Source organism: Rhinolophus sinicus, linkage group LG04, assembly GCF_036562045.2.
Source record: "Rhinolophus sinicus isolate RSC01 linkage group LG04, ASM3656204v1, whole genome shotgun sequence".
Lineage (NCBI taxonomy): Eukaryota > Metazoa > Chordata > Mammalia > Chiroptera > Rhinolophidae > Rhinolophus > Rhinolophus sinicus.
The window spans coordinates 83,233,751-83,250,392 of record NC_133754.1 but is presented as its reverse complement, the minus strand read 5'-3'; the positions used below and the strand labels follow the sequence as shown (position 1 = coordinate 83,250,392).

The 16,642-nt window shown below is 37.8% G+C and overlaps 1 protein-coding gene across 2 annotated transcripts; it reads right to left on the bottom strand.

The window, feature by feature from the left end:
- Window positions 1-589: 589 nt before the first annotated feature.
- Window positions 590-10,079, bottom strand: SPATA4 (spermatogenesis associated 4). Of its 2 annotated transcripts, XM_019749459.2 has the most exons (7): window positions 9,850-10,079; window positions 9,297-9,426; window positions 8,806-8,924; window positions 8,472-8,692; window positions 4,120-4,236; window positions 3,865-3,967; window positions 590-1,156 (listed from the first exon to the last, which is right to left on the bottom strand). In XM_019749459.2, the coding sequence occupies exons 1-7, from the start codon at window positions 10,062-10,064 to the stop codon at window positions 1,153-1,155; spliced, it is 909 nt and encodes a 302-aa protein (XP_019605018.1). In that variant the 5' UTR covers window positions 10,065-10,079; the 3' UTR covers window positions 590-1,152. The 2 variants fall into 2 exon arrangements, with proteins under 2 accessions (XP_019605018.1, XP_074185991.1); XM_074329890.1 differs by lacking the exon at window positions 3,865-3,967 and having other exon boundaries at window positions 590-1,165.
- Between the last annotated feature and the right edge of the window lie 6,563 nt (window positions 10,080-16,642).

The following is a 16,642-nucleotide window of genomic DNA, read 5'->3' as shown; positions in this document are numbered from 1 at the left end:
TAAGATATGCATTTGGACTAAGATATGCGTCCTTTACCTCAGATAAAACCAGATTCTAAATATATTCCTAAGAAGTCATCTATTTCACCAGGTCTCTCTTTAATTTCTTTTACTAAATATGATGTGCTGAAAAATTAAACAAGGAAGTCTGTGGAGGTAAAAATTATAATAAAACTGCCTAAGCCTTCAAAAATGCAGAAAAACTGATAAAGTTTAGCTGGAAATTGACAAACATGTCATGGGATTCACCATTAATAATACTCATCTTGAAAGTCAAAGAAGACTGTTAATGAGATGGCGTAAAAATATGAATAATTCCAGTGGAAAAATTTTCCAGATATGAATATAAAGTTACCAAAAATATATGAAAGATAATCAGTCACGACATCAATGTGCTTTTGTTTCCCTTTAATAAAAATATGGGCATGACAGCAACCAGTAGGGTTAAATTGAATTAAATGCATTGATAAACACCAGAACCAATTTCCAAGTAAAGCTTGATTTTCTTTCTCTACAACTAAGTATCAACAGGAAAGATACCTATTTTTTAAAATGATTTGAATAAGGCTATTTATGGAGGTGGGCAAGGTTTTCTATGGGCCAGTGTATAATAATCATTCAGAATAAAATTTGTATTAATGAATGTGGTGGGTAAATACATACTAGTATCAAGAAAACTAGTAGCTTTTTTCATTTCTAATGAGGAAAACATTACAAAGTAGAATCACCATTCCTACCAAATTTATGAGAAAGAATTCTTGTCATGGTGAATTATGTTTAACTATACCTTTAAAATTATTTTTACTCATTCTGTACTAATTAATTTGATTTTGTATTTTCAACAGTACCTGGCACAGATGTTTTTTAATAAATGGTTGTTGAATGGAAATGGGGAAAAAAACAACAAAAAACATGTTCTTCAGCCCAATTATGGATAAGATACCACTTTAATTTTACTTATTATTGAAATATATCCGACTAGGTGATTATATCCCTTTAGTATGGCAAGAGATAGTGGCATCACTTCTGCAAAGCCATTAGACCAGTGCGTTTCAAGGTTATTTTTCCATGTTTCTGATGGGTTCCATAGAAGATTCAAAAAAAGATGTTCCAGCTTGCTTCACAGGAATTGTTTTAAGTGAATTGCCACCATTACCTGTATTTGTTGGAATATTTAAATAAACAAAATTAAAATCAAATTGTGGTTATTAAATATTTAAACCACCATCAGTGTTTGCAGTACATCAAACGTACAATGACTGGCAACAGCCTGAGCACAGTAAACAGAATAATCTAAAGCCTGGCAAACAAAATATTTAAAGCATGCATTATAGTATTCATAAATAAAAAACCTGAATGTCACCCGCCTCCAAAAGTCATCAGCAGTGCCTAAAAATATCCAGGGCTTATTTTCGTGCATCTGCTACTGAATATGACTCAACTATTTTTAAATATTGCTTCAGAAAGCAGCTGAGGCAACAGTGCCATGGCTTTTATAGTGCTTAGATTTGGCACATACACATAATTCATAATTCAGTTTCTGGAACTCTGATGCACTGAGGCATCCAAGCTGGCCACCCAGGCCCTTTAGGTCACCCAGTTCTGAAGTGAGGGGCCAGTGGCAGCTAAGAAATCTTTATCCTCTTGGCCCATTATTTTGCTAAGGCTAGATTTGGGTAAACAAATAGAGGAACTTAAGTGTTTAAAAAGGAAGGAAGGAAGGAAGGAAGGAAGGAAGGAAGGAAGGAAGGAAGGAAAACCAAAGTTAACAACCTGTCTTACAAGTAATTTTCGCCACCCCATTTGATAATTAGAAGCTTTGCAGATGAACAGCCTGTGATTTCAGTGCCATTCAGTGCAATCTTAGACGGTAAAATAGGGTTAAGTTCCTACTGTCTAGTGTCCTTGCCTCTTCCTCTTCCATTAACTTTCCTGTTCGCTGACCTGAATTAATCACTCTACAGTTTTATCAGAAACAACTGAAATGGAACCCCTTTCACAAGTTTGGGAAAGAAAGTAACTTAAAGCTTCGCAAAACAGCTCTCCATCCATATAATTGCCCAAGTCAAATCCACACCATTTAGTCCTGTTCTCCCCAGACTGAGAGAATCCAAGCATCTGGAACAGGATTGAGAGAAGTAAAAAGATAAAAGCATGTTCCTTGCCATCCTGATCTGCCCTGTCCAGTGAAGACGCCCATAAGCTCGTCATCCATTTTGAAAAGGACAGAAAAAGACCACTACATGCGAGGAAATCATAAAAGAGCAGAGAGAACAAAGTGGGAGGAGTTTTTTTTAACAGTTCATACATTATTAAAATTATAAAAGCAAGAATCCGTTCTGTGTGGAGTCCTGATCTGGAATAATGACAGCATACAGTTTTTCTAAAAACTCATGTGAAAACCTTGTAAAGTTTTCTGACAAGATAACAAGGAATTCAAATATCAGTAGGCATCATTTTTATATATGCTTTGCATCTGTTTCTTACACAGGAAGGAAGCCCGTTGTGACTCATTACTACGTCTACCTTTACTTAGCAGATCCCAAAACAAGTGGTCAGGCCCTCTCCCCTCCGCAGTCAGATCCAGTAAGCCATAAAGGGAAAAAGACAAGAAAGACCCCTCCTGCAGCCTCCTCCCCAGGCCTCTTCGCCCACCAGAACCCCATCCTCCCCTGCCTCGGCCTACTGCCCTGGCTTCAGCTCTCCCCTGCTAGAATGTTCACTGCAGACATCCCTCGCAATGAGAGGAGGTTGAGGCAGCTTGACGGTGCGGATGTGTTTCCAAATCTGAAGGTGACCCAATGGAAACTTTTTTCCCCCATAGAAACAGTGTTATTTGCTTCTATTGGGTTCTACAATGCCAAGTAATGCCTCAAGCATATGATGGATTAAAGGGATTTTGATGGACTGGCTTAATGACTAGATATTAAAAAGTGTGCTCTGAGGAACAGTAGTTCTACCAGGCCATTAGCAAAACAAACCTAAAGAATAGTGACGTGTGATCAAATAGAGTTTGGAAAAACAGTTCATTCTGTACCTCTCCTCTTTAATATTTACAATGCATATTAGCATATTAAAGGCTTTCTGTAAAGTCATACTTTTTTAAAAAAAACGAAGCTCTTGACATTGCTTTCACCATAAGGTTTTTATGTAAACAAGAACCGGTGTTTTTTTTCCCCATGAAATCTTTAACCCTTTAGGCAACATGCTCTGTAGCACAGGTCCACAAATATTTCCCATCAAGGGCCTGCCAGTAAATATTTCAGGCTTTGTAGTAGGGTTGTCAGATAAAACACAAGACACTCAGTTAAATTTGAATTTCTGATAAACAATGGATAATTTTTAGCAGAAGTATGTCCTCAACATGCCCCAGAAGTTATTGGTTGTATTACGCTCTACTTTTATGCTCTACATCTGCACTTTGTGGGCTGTGCAGTCTCTGTCCAGGGCCGCTACTTGGCCCTGCTGTTGGCGCTCAGAACAGCTACAGACGAGGTGTAAAATGGGCAGGCAGTAATATTTCAATGCAACTTTCTCTATGAACATGGAAACGAATTTCATATAGTTTTCATGCATCAGGACATACCATTTTCCTTTTGATATATTTTTTCAACCATTTAATAATGTAAAAGTCATTCTTAACTGACAGGCTATACACAAACAGGTGGCGGGGACTTTGGGCCTATAGTTTGCTGTGGTGTAAACGCTTTCTGAATTAAGAGGATTTAAACAAGTGGCTTCTTGTAATGCAACTGATTGGGAAGCCTAGGTGTGCAAGTATCTATGTCTACCTCAGGACTGATTCATCGGCCTGAGAATTGAGTTTTGAGCTGGGCCAGTGAGCTTCACCTGTTTCGCACTTACCTATTTAAGGATAAAGCACAACTGCAATAGCAGGTGGAGTCACCCTGGTTTGGGAATGTCCCCTGCTGTGACTGGTATTTAGCAGGCCTCATACCCCCTCCACCTACCAAAAAGCACAATAACATGCCAACCTACATTACCATTAAAAATGAATGCTTAGACCAACATTTTTAAAAATTTAAATGAACAAAGTAAAAAAAAAAAAATCCACATTAACAGGTAAAAAGTTAAAAATAAAACAACAAAAACACTTACGGAAAATAGGAGCAACTCTTTGTCTTGAAATCACTGAATTATGTTTGAACCCAGACACTTGGGCAGGAAGATGATTGAGAGTAAATTCTCCCACTGTCGGTTTGACATCAAACCGTTCTAGAAAATATAAACACAAAAATTGTTTCTTAAAAATGTACTGTGGCCATTGACAAAGCACCATAATTTAGAAATTAAGCAAATTATTTAGACATCTGTTTTACCATTTTCCTAAGAGTGGTGTGAATACATAGGTTAATAACCCTCTCCCACATTGTTTATATCTTTGATGCACAAAATAGTCGCTTTAAAAAGTTACTTTAAAGGAAATGTTTTTATGTTCCTATTAGTTTTTTGGTAAGTTTTTATTCAATAATAATATGTATAAAGAAAAATGAACAAATAGTGTGTTTACAGTTTGATGAATTTGTGGGGTGAATACACCTGGGGTACCATCAAGAAATAGTATATTACTAGCACCTCAAAACGCCCTTCTTGTCTCTCCCATAGGGTACCCTAAAACGAAAACACTCTCTCAACTTCTATCATCATAAGTTGGTTTTACTTATTTTTGTATTTCATAAATATAAAATCATACACTATTTCACTTTATAAACATTTTTATACTATAAAAATGTAACAATTATTTCTCTGTTTCCCTTATTTCTTATTCACTAAATCTATAAGCTGCCACACTTGGGCATCAGTTTCCCTGTGTTTCTAAAGCTTCTAAAGATCACTTACTCCTCTGCAGCTCAAGGCTTGAAATGTCTAAGGTAATTTCCACTCATCAGCCATGTCCTGCTAATGCTAAATACAACTCTGGTCAGTAACATTCCCAGAATGGTAATTATCTCAATTAATTATTTTGGCTGCTTAAAATCAGCAGCCTCAAAAATCAAGACTGGCGATAATAGATACTATTCAAGAATCTGAAGGATGGAGGTGATCCATGCCTTATGAGAAACTGTGTTCAAGGGAAGACAACAGAGATACCTTTGCACAAAGATGAACTTTTAATAGAAGATTAACTGGAATAGTTGTGTGTGGTTCTAGAAATCCTAACTAGAACCAATGAGTAGAAGTAATAATGAAATAGATTAAAGCAAAAATTAGGTATAAAAAAGAATGTTATCTGATTTGTGGTGTTAAAAAAAATGACGAAACTAAAATGTTGGACAACAAAAGAACTTAAGAGGCGCGGGGTGGGGGCAAGGTGTAGTCAATGTCGTAATGTCTAAGGTCCTTATAGTTTGAGGAAGACAGCAAAGAGATTAATTTTAAACCAAGATAAATATGCATGTTAAAATTTCTAGGGTAGCACTAAAAAGAGTAGAAATTTAAAATTTTCCAAATTAGTAGAGGCGGCTAAGTCTTTGGGGAAAAAAATCATCCCAAAAGAAGAAAAGATAGATAAGACAAAAACAAGAAACAGAAAAAGAGAATAAATAAAAAGCACCAAATACTACAATATGGATGCATGTATAACAGTAAGCAGTATTACTGAATCCATAACAATAAAAGTCACAGTAAATGAAATACAAAGGTCCATGCTACAGGTTACTTCATAAAAGTACAAACTGCAGGACTTGTTTACCAAGTATCAACACTTACTATAAGCAACAGTAGTTAAGACAGTATGATGGTTGAAGTGGCACACATGTACCCACTTCCCTGGAGCTCAGAAACAGAGGAAAGTACGCACAGGAACTTGAAATATTTAAAACATAAAGGTATTACAAATCAGTGGGAAAAGAATAGACTGTTCAATAACTAGTGTTGAGACAATTGGTTCTCCGTTTCAACTGCAGACAACACCTTAAAAGTGAAAGACTAACCTCTTATCACATACATGCTTTGAATGTTCCATAGGTTTTCTTTTCACTCTCGTGATTGTTTCCTTTGCTGTGCAGAAGGTTTTCAGTTTGATGCAATCACACTTGTCTGGTTTTGCTTGTGATGCCTGTGTTTTTGATGTCATATCCAAAAAAATCATTGCCAATACCAGTGTTAAGCTTTCCCCCTATGTTTTCTTCTAGTAGTAGTATGGTTTTAGGTCTGTATTTTATCCATTTTGGTTGATTTTTGTATATAGTGTGAGATAAGAGTCCAGTTTCATTCTTCTGTATGTGGATATACAGTTTTTTCAGCACCATTTATTGAAGAGGCTATTCTTTCCCCCTTTGTATGTTCCTGGTACCCTTTTTGGAGATCAGTTGACTGTAAATGCATACCCATAGATTTATTTCTGGGTCCACTATTCTATTCCATTCCATTTGTCTATAGGTCTGCTTTTATGTCAGAACCATATTGTTTTAATTACTATAGCTTTGTAGTATAATTTGAAATCAGGAAGTGTGATGCCTCCAGCTTTGTTTTTCTTTCTCAGGAATGCATTGGCTATTCAGGTTCTTTTGTGGTTCCATAAGAATTTAGGATTCTTTTTCTATTTCTGTAAAGACTGCCATTGAAATTTGAGAGATTGCATTGAATCTGTAGATCACTGTGGGTAGTATGGATATTTTAATAATATTCTTCAAATCCATGAACATGTGACGTCTTTCTGATTATTTGTGTCTTTTTAAATTTCCTTCATCAGTATTTTATCATTTACAGTGTACAAGGGGTTAATGTCCAAAATATATAAGGAACTCATACAATTCAATGGCAAACAAGATAATAACCCAATTAAAAACTGAGCAAAGAACCTGACTAGACATTTCTCAAAAGAAGATATACAAATGGCCAACAGGTATATGAAAAGGTACTCAACATCATTAATCATGATCAGTAATCAGGGAAATCAAAACTACAATGAAATATCATCACACATCTGTTAGAATGGCTACTATTATACAAAAAGACAAAGGTAAAAAGTGGTGAGGATGTGGGTGACTGGACCCACCTGAATAACCCAGAATAAACCTCCTATCTTAAGGTCTGTGACTTTAATCACGTTTTCAAAGTCTCTTTCACATGTAATGTAATATATACACTTCCAGGGATCAGGGCATGAAAAACATAAGGGACATTCTGCCTATGACAAAGTTTGATAAAATCAACTAAATTAAAGTTAAGAAACGTGACTTAAACTAAGAATAACATAAATAGTATGTATAGATAAAACTATTTTTTTTTAAATCAAGGAAATTATAAACAAAAGCAGTGGGACAGTGGTTACTCTTGGTGGGAAGAGTGGAGAATGCAATCAGAGGACACACAGGAGAATGTAAAGGTATTGGTAACATTCTATTTCTTAAATAACAAAAGGATACACAAATGTATATTCATTGTTATTTGCCTTTTAATTATACATTATATGCATACATGTGTGATAAATGTCACAGCAAAATTTTAATGTTTGAGAAAAAATTTGAATATAAAAATTCTACAACAGGATTAATAACATGAATTCTTTCTCTTCTCACAAATTCGTAAGTAGAACAAATCAAAGAAGAGAAACAAGAATGACAGGAGGAAACAAAAACTCATAGACATAGACAATAGTTTAGTGGTTATCAGATGGTAAGGGGGTAGGGGAGCTATAGAAGAGGTTAAACGGGGTCAAATATATGGTGATGGAAGGAGAGCTGACTCTGGGTGGTGGAAACACAATGTGATATATAGATGGTGTATTACAGAATTGTACACCTGAAATCTATGTAACTTTACTAACAATTGCCACCCCAATAAACTTTAATTAAAAAAAAGATGACAGGAGATGGAAGAACAGACAGAATGAAGACAGGACAAGAACCAAAATATTTATCTCACAATTTGTGGGGGAGTTCAGTTACTTTGTTTGCCCTTTGTGGGACTCGCCTGGTAAGTGCTTTGGACGCTTTGAGAATTATTTCAGTGATACTTCTGGAAAGTTGCCCTGGGTTGCCCTGGTCTGCCTTACCATCTGAGTAAATACCAACAAGTCTACTATGGAAAAGATAACACTGACCATACTCTAGAGATCATCTAGAGTGAATCATGGTAATCCAGGCTTTTCCTAAACTACTTAAATACCCTAATGAACTCTTAAATATTCCCATCTTCTTTAGTAACTTGAGTTGATATGTGAACTTTGATTTCCCACAAAACTTTATTTGAACAGATTCACTAAACGAAATTTCTAAAAGTATCTATACACTATGTTAACCTATACTTTCATCAGAAAGAATGAATTATAACATAAACCCCTCGAATGATAATTTCACTGCTAGTGTAAGAGAAGCATTTTCCTGTTAAACCAGTGACAGAAAAGGCAGAAATGGGACAGTGGCAGGCGTGTCTTTCATCTGTGTTCAAGATGAGCATCACTAAACTTAGAAGAACTCATTTGAGTATTTCCAAGGAAAACTTACCTGGATACAATTTTCTGCCTAAATTTCTTTGCAACATTTGTAAAAGGAAGAGGAAATCGATTTTAAGTTCATTGCTAACCATGTTGGGATTACTTATTAATTCCGATAACCTAATGTTATCTTTAATAGACTTTGAAGCTGTAGACCTGGGAACCAGGGGCAAATGCATCTGGTAACTGTAGTCTGTAAAATTCACCAGGTCATCCTGGATACTTTTAATTCTGGAAATAAAAAAAAAATACTGTTGACAAACCACATGCTAGGAATGAGATTTATATTATCAAACGTTTTTCATATTAAATTGTATTACAATTTAAAATTCCAAATAACTCACTCTCGATGTGTTAACAAGGTGTAAACCTCTTGTATCAGTATTTCAGGTACTCCGGCTTTACAATGAATTGTTCCATAGATCAGTTCTTTAGGGAATTTAATTTTTTTTTTGGCCAGGAACTTTAACAGGAATAAGAAAATATTTTCACCATAAGAAGCTCTATAAAAACCTCCAATTACTATGAATTCACTTTAATCCCCCTTTTATCTCTCAACTACTTTTCTGATTTTAACATGTTATTAAAAGATATTATTCAGCGCAAAGACCATATCCCACTCCAATTTGAAATGAGTATGCTCAGTTTCATAGGTAACTCATGACAAACTTTAAGAACATTCCTTTCAATACACGTTAACAAGCGGCCGACTCAGTAGCGTTGTTTCGTAGCACACAATCACACACAGATATGTGTAAAAATCCAAGACAGCAGGAGCACACCTTTCAAAACACAAACTTCTTAACAGTTAAAATGTCAATGATTGTTAATTTACCTTTTCCAATTGTGCCCAGTTACCCAACTTGACTTTTAAAGAAGTTCCATTTACAAAGGATGACAATTGAAGGTTCCAGGGGTAATATATGGTGAATATTTCTGCTATCAGGAAGCCATTTGAAAAATCCCTAATCCATAGCAATAAGGAAACGAAATAAAATGTAGTTACTTATACAGTTGGCATTATTTTATAGTTAACACCAATTTAATACTCTATACTGACAGCAAGTAACTTGTCCAGTATCCCTGAAGAGCCTTGGCTGTTTCAATATTTTAGTAGTTACCAAAGCATTCTATATTCAGTCTAAAGCGTAATGATTGGTTGATTGAATGAATGAATGACATGCTTCACCGTATTATTTTCAGGTTCGTTCCCTAAGAGGGTAGGTATGTCTGTGGGTGTGGGGAGTGGGCGAGACGGGCTACGCGAGGCCGGCAGCCCCTGCCGGGCGGCGGGGCAGCGAGACGGGCCGCCGGAAGGAGGCGGGCGGGGGTTGGGGTTGCTCGGGCCCGACGCCCGCCCAGGCGGCCTGGACCGGCATCTCCCGCACCTGTTGACGTTCCTGGGGAAGAAGGTGAGATCCAGGCTCTGGAGCCAGCGCAGGATGGACCGAGGCAGGCGGGAGCTCTTCGGAGGATGCGGGTAGACCAGACACTTTTTAGGCCTCCCTGGGTCGGGAGCTGACGGCTGTGACGAAAGTGACGAGTTCGGTAGGGCTGCCGCCGACAGTATCAGAAACCTTTCTTTCCGGCGGGAAGCAGCCATGTTGCTTTCGGGGTTTCTATGGCAGCATCAGTGGGGCGGAGCCTCGTGGGCGGGGCTTAATGGGCGGGGCCGGTGCCTCAGCGGGGGATGGGGCGGGGCCTCAGCGGAGGCGCCGTGGAACTGCTGTGTTCCCCAGTTTGGGGACCCGACGCTCTGGATTTGGGGCGAGATCCTGGCCCCACTGGGCGTGGACGAGGTGTGGGGAGCCTAAGCCTTGGGCGGGGCTTCCAATCAGTTTTAGTTGGCGTTGCTAATGTAGAGCTCCCCCCATCCACAACCCGCCTTGAAGTTTACATTTTAGATACTGTGATCTCTGTCCAGCTGAAGGCCTATTTTCAGTCAAGAATTTTGAGGAGGGTGTGCGGTGTTTCCAGAAGACAAGGACAGCTTTTGTTTGGAAATTGGAAATAATAGGGTTTTTCCTCCTAAAGGCCAATGAAAAAAAATCTTTAAACTTAAAATGAATTCATTTTTAGTATCTACAAAGTTTAATGTCACTATTTCCTTAATCATTACATTAAGTGTTCATAAAAATTACATAATATTTGAAAACAATGTGTGAGTTAGATTTTCACGCTTGATGCCCCAGTGTGCATGGTCCATTCATCTTTCACAAAGATGCCCCAGTGTGCGTGATCCATTCATTCAACAAATCGTTATTAAATCTCTACAATGTGCCAAGCACTGATGTAGTCACTTGGGATTTATCAGTGAACAATACAGAGAAAAAAAAATGACTGCAGAGCAGGCATCGACAATTGTAAATTACATATTTACAACAACAAAGTTATTAAAATTCTTTTAAAACTTGACAGCAAAAAAGCCACTTACTGTAACATGTAGGTGCATATTATGCAAGATAAAATATGGGATAGATCTTGATAGTGGAACCATATAATAAGTCATTCAATGTTCATTCATATACATATTTATTAATAAAGTAAACCAATGTGGGTTTTATATGGTTAAAAAGAAAAACAAAAATGATGCTATACAAGTGCTTTCTCTTTGCCCAATGAAGTTTTTCATGAATCAACTCATTCATGCAATCGACTTTCTCTGAGGACCTTTTGTTCTGTGCTGAGCTAGGTACCAGGTCTTCCTATCCAGTGTGGCAGCCACACTAGCCACATGTGGTTATTGAGATTTAAATTTAAATAAATTTAAATAAAATAAAATAAGTAACGCTGGCTACATTTCAGCTGCTCAACAGCCAAATGCAACTAGCGATTACCATATTGCACAGCACAGATATAGCACTATCATTGCAGGAAGTTCTACTGGACAGCGGTGTACTAGATTATTTACAGAACATGCAGATATGAGTATCTGTAAGAAGACCATGTACCCTGCAAAGCTCTGCCGTGGTAATAGTATGCTAGTGTCAGGGAGGAAGCAAGTGATTTAATCTGAGAGAGTCTAGAATTCCTCTCAGAGAAGATGACCTTGGATTTGGATCGTATAAGGCAATATTTTGAATTGGTTGAGACACAGGTTTTGGAAGACCAGCTCTACTTTTTATTAGTTATGTGACTTTGGGCAAGCTGTTTAACCATTTTTATTTGTAAAAGGTGGAAATAAATAGGGTGTACCTCATAGGGTTATGCTGTGGATGAAATAAACAAGGATGCAAAGAGCCTAGAACACATGCAGCTCATAATAAGTGCTCAGTAAATATAAATTGTTTCAGAAATGATCATGGAATTCTGTGAGATGAAGAAGGGAGAGGATGATTCCACACAGAATGTGGAGGAAAAAAAGCATAGATGATATATATCGTCTATGATAGAGTTTTTTATGAGTTTTAGGAAATGGCAAATAACACTTTCAGACTTTAGCATGAGAGCTAACCCAAGATTTAGGTGATAACGGCCGGAGAGGTAGATTAGGGCTATCCATTGGGGCTTAACTGAGAACAGTCTTGCTAAGAAGTTAGAATTTTTCCTGTAACAAATGTGTCCATTGGTAAACAGATACGTCTCTGTTCCAAACACAGCCTTCTATATTCAACCCTGTGGAGTTGGAGCTCTGAACCCAAGTTTCTCCTTTGCTAAGCGTTTTATTAAATTCTGCCAGTAGGGGAAACTAGAGGGAGACCAGGAGGAGAGAGGAAGGGATTTGCAGTTTCTCCTTTCCTTGCTGCTCCTGTGGATGTCACCATAGCAACAAAACTTCACCTGGCAACTGGTTCCTGTCTCCAATGTTTTTGTAGCACTCCTGGAGCTCAGTAACCACTGAGAAGTGGCCCTAAGAATCCTAGCCCCAGATTTTATGCTAGGATGGCTCCTCTGAGCTCCAGAAGAATCAGCACCAGCTGTTTCCTCACCACCTTCAAGTCAGTCTATAGGGCTTTCCCTCCAAGTTCTAGGTTCTTAGAACCCCAGCTTCTTCACTTTGTTCTCTAGCACTAAGGGTGGCAATTGCTTCCCGAATCATCTATCTCTGCTAATTTGATGCTCCCTTTTTAGTTCTTCAGCATCTGTTTAACCGTTTCCATATATAAAGTTCTTGCTGTTGAAATGGATGCTAAGCGAGAGATACATTGCTTCATACCTGGAGTCAAGTTACCTCTAAAAGGAGCTCAGCTACATCTTACTCAGGCACCTAAGGAACTTGCTACTTCCTGTTCATCTGATCCAGTCAGCATTATATTGTGGAGACAGTGGACCAGCGTGATGTTGTTTGGGAGGTGAAGACACTCAAAAACCTCTGCTGATCTTGTGGCAGAGAGCAAGAACATTGATTTGACCTAAGGCGAGAGATTGTGAATGTGTAGTATTGTCCTGCTAGATCCAAGCAAACTGCTTTGTTGGTTCTTGCAGATTGTTGTAGAGGAGGAAGTGCTTTCCAGATCGATAGCAGAGTAACAGTTGCTACAAACTGTGGCAGTTTATTCCAGCAAAGATACTTCAAATGGAAAAATGACTCTAAGTGGAGTTGCCTCCTGATTAATAAATGTACAATAATTCATGGTCATCCTCTCAGCTCCATCCACTTCTGCACCAGCCAAATAGCTGTCAAAGTCAGTACTTGTTATTGACCTATCATGAGAAAATACAGAGCTTGACTTGATATGAACATTTTGTAGAGTGAGAAACAAACTTTTCTCAAACAGGGAGACTTTCAGCTGATGGTGGTCAGAAGGTGGCTTTCAGCTGCTACAGAGCAGTTTAAGAACCATTGTGACTGGTTACCTAGAAGCTTACACTTTTGCATTGCATAAGCTCACTTCTTTGAAACCAGTTAGCTAGGAAAGTAGCTATAAGGGCACGTTGACATGAGGAAAGATTAGAGTTTTGTTTAAGGTCAGAGTCTGCATTTGGGGAAAATGAAGACAGTTCAAGTTTTAATTAGGTGACTTTGGGTGTTTGGTCTAGGGGTATATTCAAGCTGTGGCCTCAGTTTTGATTTCTCTAGAGCAGACCTCAGCACCAGCTTTCTAACTCTTTGCAGTTTACTGGATGAAGTCAGAAAGCATATATATGTGTGCTGTGTTCTGCTCAACCAGAGGTAGCTATGCCATGCCAAAGGCATCCTGCCCCAACCTACTTCTGCCCTTGGGGCGGGGGAGGTCTTCCTGGAGTATGGACTGAAGGTACTCTTCGCCTCCCTATTGGCCCATATCCTCCAGCTTAGACTGTATCCATACTGCAGTCATATTTTGGCTTCCATCTACATGCGTTTATTTTATTTTTTAGTTTGGTCAGAATTTGAGCATGAAGGAAAAATACTAATTATTGGGTCCTTCCAAGATCCCACTATTTCATACGATGGAAAAGAATATATAAAACGAGGAAGGGATTAATGAAATGCAGAATGAAGTATGCACTATTCTTTTAATATGTAAGTCTGATGATTATCACAAATACTGATACTTTCTTTCAATATTCATCCTAGATATCAGAATACAAGATTTTTATAAATTATAAATACTCATTGAATTTTGGCATATTTTGTTTCTATTTGTGATCTGTAAATCAAAAGTGCATGAATCAAATTTCTCAAAACTTTGAGGCTTCTATGTGATTGTTTATGAAAAAGTTATTTTATACTACACCATACCCATAATTTAAAATTCATTAAGATCTGCTATTTTTATCACTTGGCTGTAGCATTGAATTACCTTTGTCTTCAGCTATGTTGAAGCTAACTTCTTGGAATCTCACCCTAGAACTATTGTTATTTCATAATTGTCACTGGACTGTGGATTTTCAAAGGTGGTTATACTGAAAAGGCATAACCATGAGAATGCAATAAACTAAACATCAATTGGAAATGTTATTTATATTTAAACTAATAGAACTATAAACTTAAGAATATGTCTACTACTTAAGTCACTAAATTTTTATATTCCAATGTCAGTATCAACTTCTTAAAAACGACTGCAAAATGTAATCATTTACTTAAATATTTCAATATCTCAGATGCTAAAATTCATTTCAACTGATTTTGAAGCAGAGAGTCTTGTTAGTTTATCTCCCCTTAAGGTGATTCGCTTTATCATATTCAGGCCAAACGCATATTAGAAGCACTTTCCACAATAGTGTATTCAAAATCTATTTGGTCATTTCATGTCTCCATCTATATAGATGAAACTGTGGATAATTTTCACCCCTGTAATTGTAATTACAACTCATGGTCAAGTCAGTTACAATTGACAATAACCATAATGGGCTATAACCATCACGTAACAAATGAAAACGCCAATAGGAACATGTATCTTTCTCCCTCTATAAATACACAAAGACTTAAAATTAAATGTTTCTAACGACATACACTGTGAGTTTGTATCGAAATGAAGAGCTACAAAGTGACGGACAAATGTGTGAGGCCATTGGATCTTATACTCTGTTGGAGGTTAAACATACGAAAATTAATACATTAGACAATAATTATTACTATAGCACATGAACTCAAAAATCTCGGTGGCTTAACACATCAAAGGTTTATTTCTTGCTGACATTTCATGTCTACTGTGGGTCAGTGGGGTGGGGAGTGGTTTCCACAGTAGGTATCCAGGCTAGTGCCCATCTGGAATACGTGATCTCTGAGGGTGCTGCAGCACAGGGAGAAAGAGGGGAAGGATACACACTGGCCCTTAAGTCTCCTAGACTACAAATGACATATGTCACTTCTGCTCATGTCCATCATGTACTTTTATCCTACCTGTGTGGGAGTCCTAGTAAAGCAGGGGAGCACATGGAATATTTAGCCAGGACTAGTCTTCTCTGCTGTGATTAGAAACCTTTTCTTGAAAGGGGTCTGATCCTGTGCAATGTTTGTGGAAATAAGAGAAGAAATCTTTCCTGTGGCTTTTCCTTGAAAATTCAACCATGACTCAATTTGGAGGATTCTATGTAGACATGGTCTCAAAGATTTTATCTGTAACAATCTTTCTTTACATTGTTTTCTCATTATTTTCTTTTGGTTAACTCAGAATTTTGACTTATGTACCTGGAAGAATGAAGGTCTTAAATTGGAAAAGATTTCCTACCGGTGGGAAAACAGCATGTCGCCAATAGGGATTTATATTTCCCCTTGCAGAACTGCAGGGCATCCCTCCGAAATCCTCACAAGATAAGGAAAAGCTGGAACTGAGAAGTGAGGAGAAATAAGAAGGAAGTCCTCATAACAGTTACTGGTTAATTCTTGCTGTGTTACCGAACCATCCCAAAACTTTTCCGCCATGTTGTTTTCAGCACCACAAGAAATCGAACCAGTCCAAATTCAAGAGATGGGGAAAATAAACTCGCACTTTCGATGGAAAGAGAGGCAAAGTCACAATGCAAAGGGGTGTGCACAGTAATGGAATTACTGGGGGCATTTTGCACACAATCTACTCCAGTTCCCCTGTGCCCCTCAGGCCTGAATCAAATTTAATTTGTTTTGGTGCAGGTAATTTTCCCACAAAGGAGTCAATAGAATAGAGGCAGAAATTACACTCACTCACAAGGAGAAAACTTAATTTTGCCTTTTGCCTTACAAGTGTACTTTTTCTCTCTAGTTCTTTTAAGTCCCAGAATAGGGCAAATAGGGCAAACGAATCTAAGAAAGTTCCATCTGACTTATCCAAAGAGGAAGAATTCCCTTCAGATAGATTTTAGTATTTGCTGGTGTGTTAACAGTGTCACAGCCAAATAGGAAGTTACATAATTTGCAGGGCACAGTATCAAGGAAAAAATGTGGGCATATTGATCAAATATAAGAATTTCAGGATGATGACAGCAGACCATTAAACCAAGCATGGGGTCTTCTAAGTGTGGGATCCTGGAGCGGAGTTCAGCCCATTGTTACTAAAACAAGCATATATATGAATGGGTTGATCATGTAATTTCCCCTCCTCATGCACAACTCAAGAAGAAAGTTCGTGAGATTCTTTTCAATACCTTCACTCCCCACCCTCCTACCCCACCCCACCTCCCCAAGGAGAATGTAACTGAAAGTATAAAATGACTGCCTTCCATTCCCCCAATTGAGAATGTTTGGTTGAGAATCATTTGGTTGAGAACTAAATTGAGTCTTTCCTTACTAGAAGTAATTTCTTGACTAAGGCAATATGTCTTCATGCACATAATGGA

Coding starts and splice junctions, on each gene's coding strand:
- SPATA4 (XM_019749459.2), bottom strand. CDS start 10,064: ATGGCTGCTTCCCGCCGGAAAGAAAGGTTTCTGATACTGTCGGCGGCA. Junction 9,427..9,849: donor TTCCCCAGGAACGTCAACAG/GTGCGGGAGATG, acceptor GCTATGGATTAG/GGATTTTTCAAATGGCTTCC. Junction 8,925..9,296: donor ACTGGGCACAATTGGAAAAG/GTAAATTAACAA, acceptor TTCCTGTTAAAG/TTCCTGGCCAAAAAAAAAAT.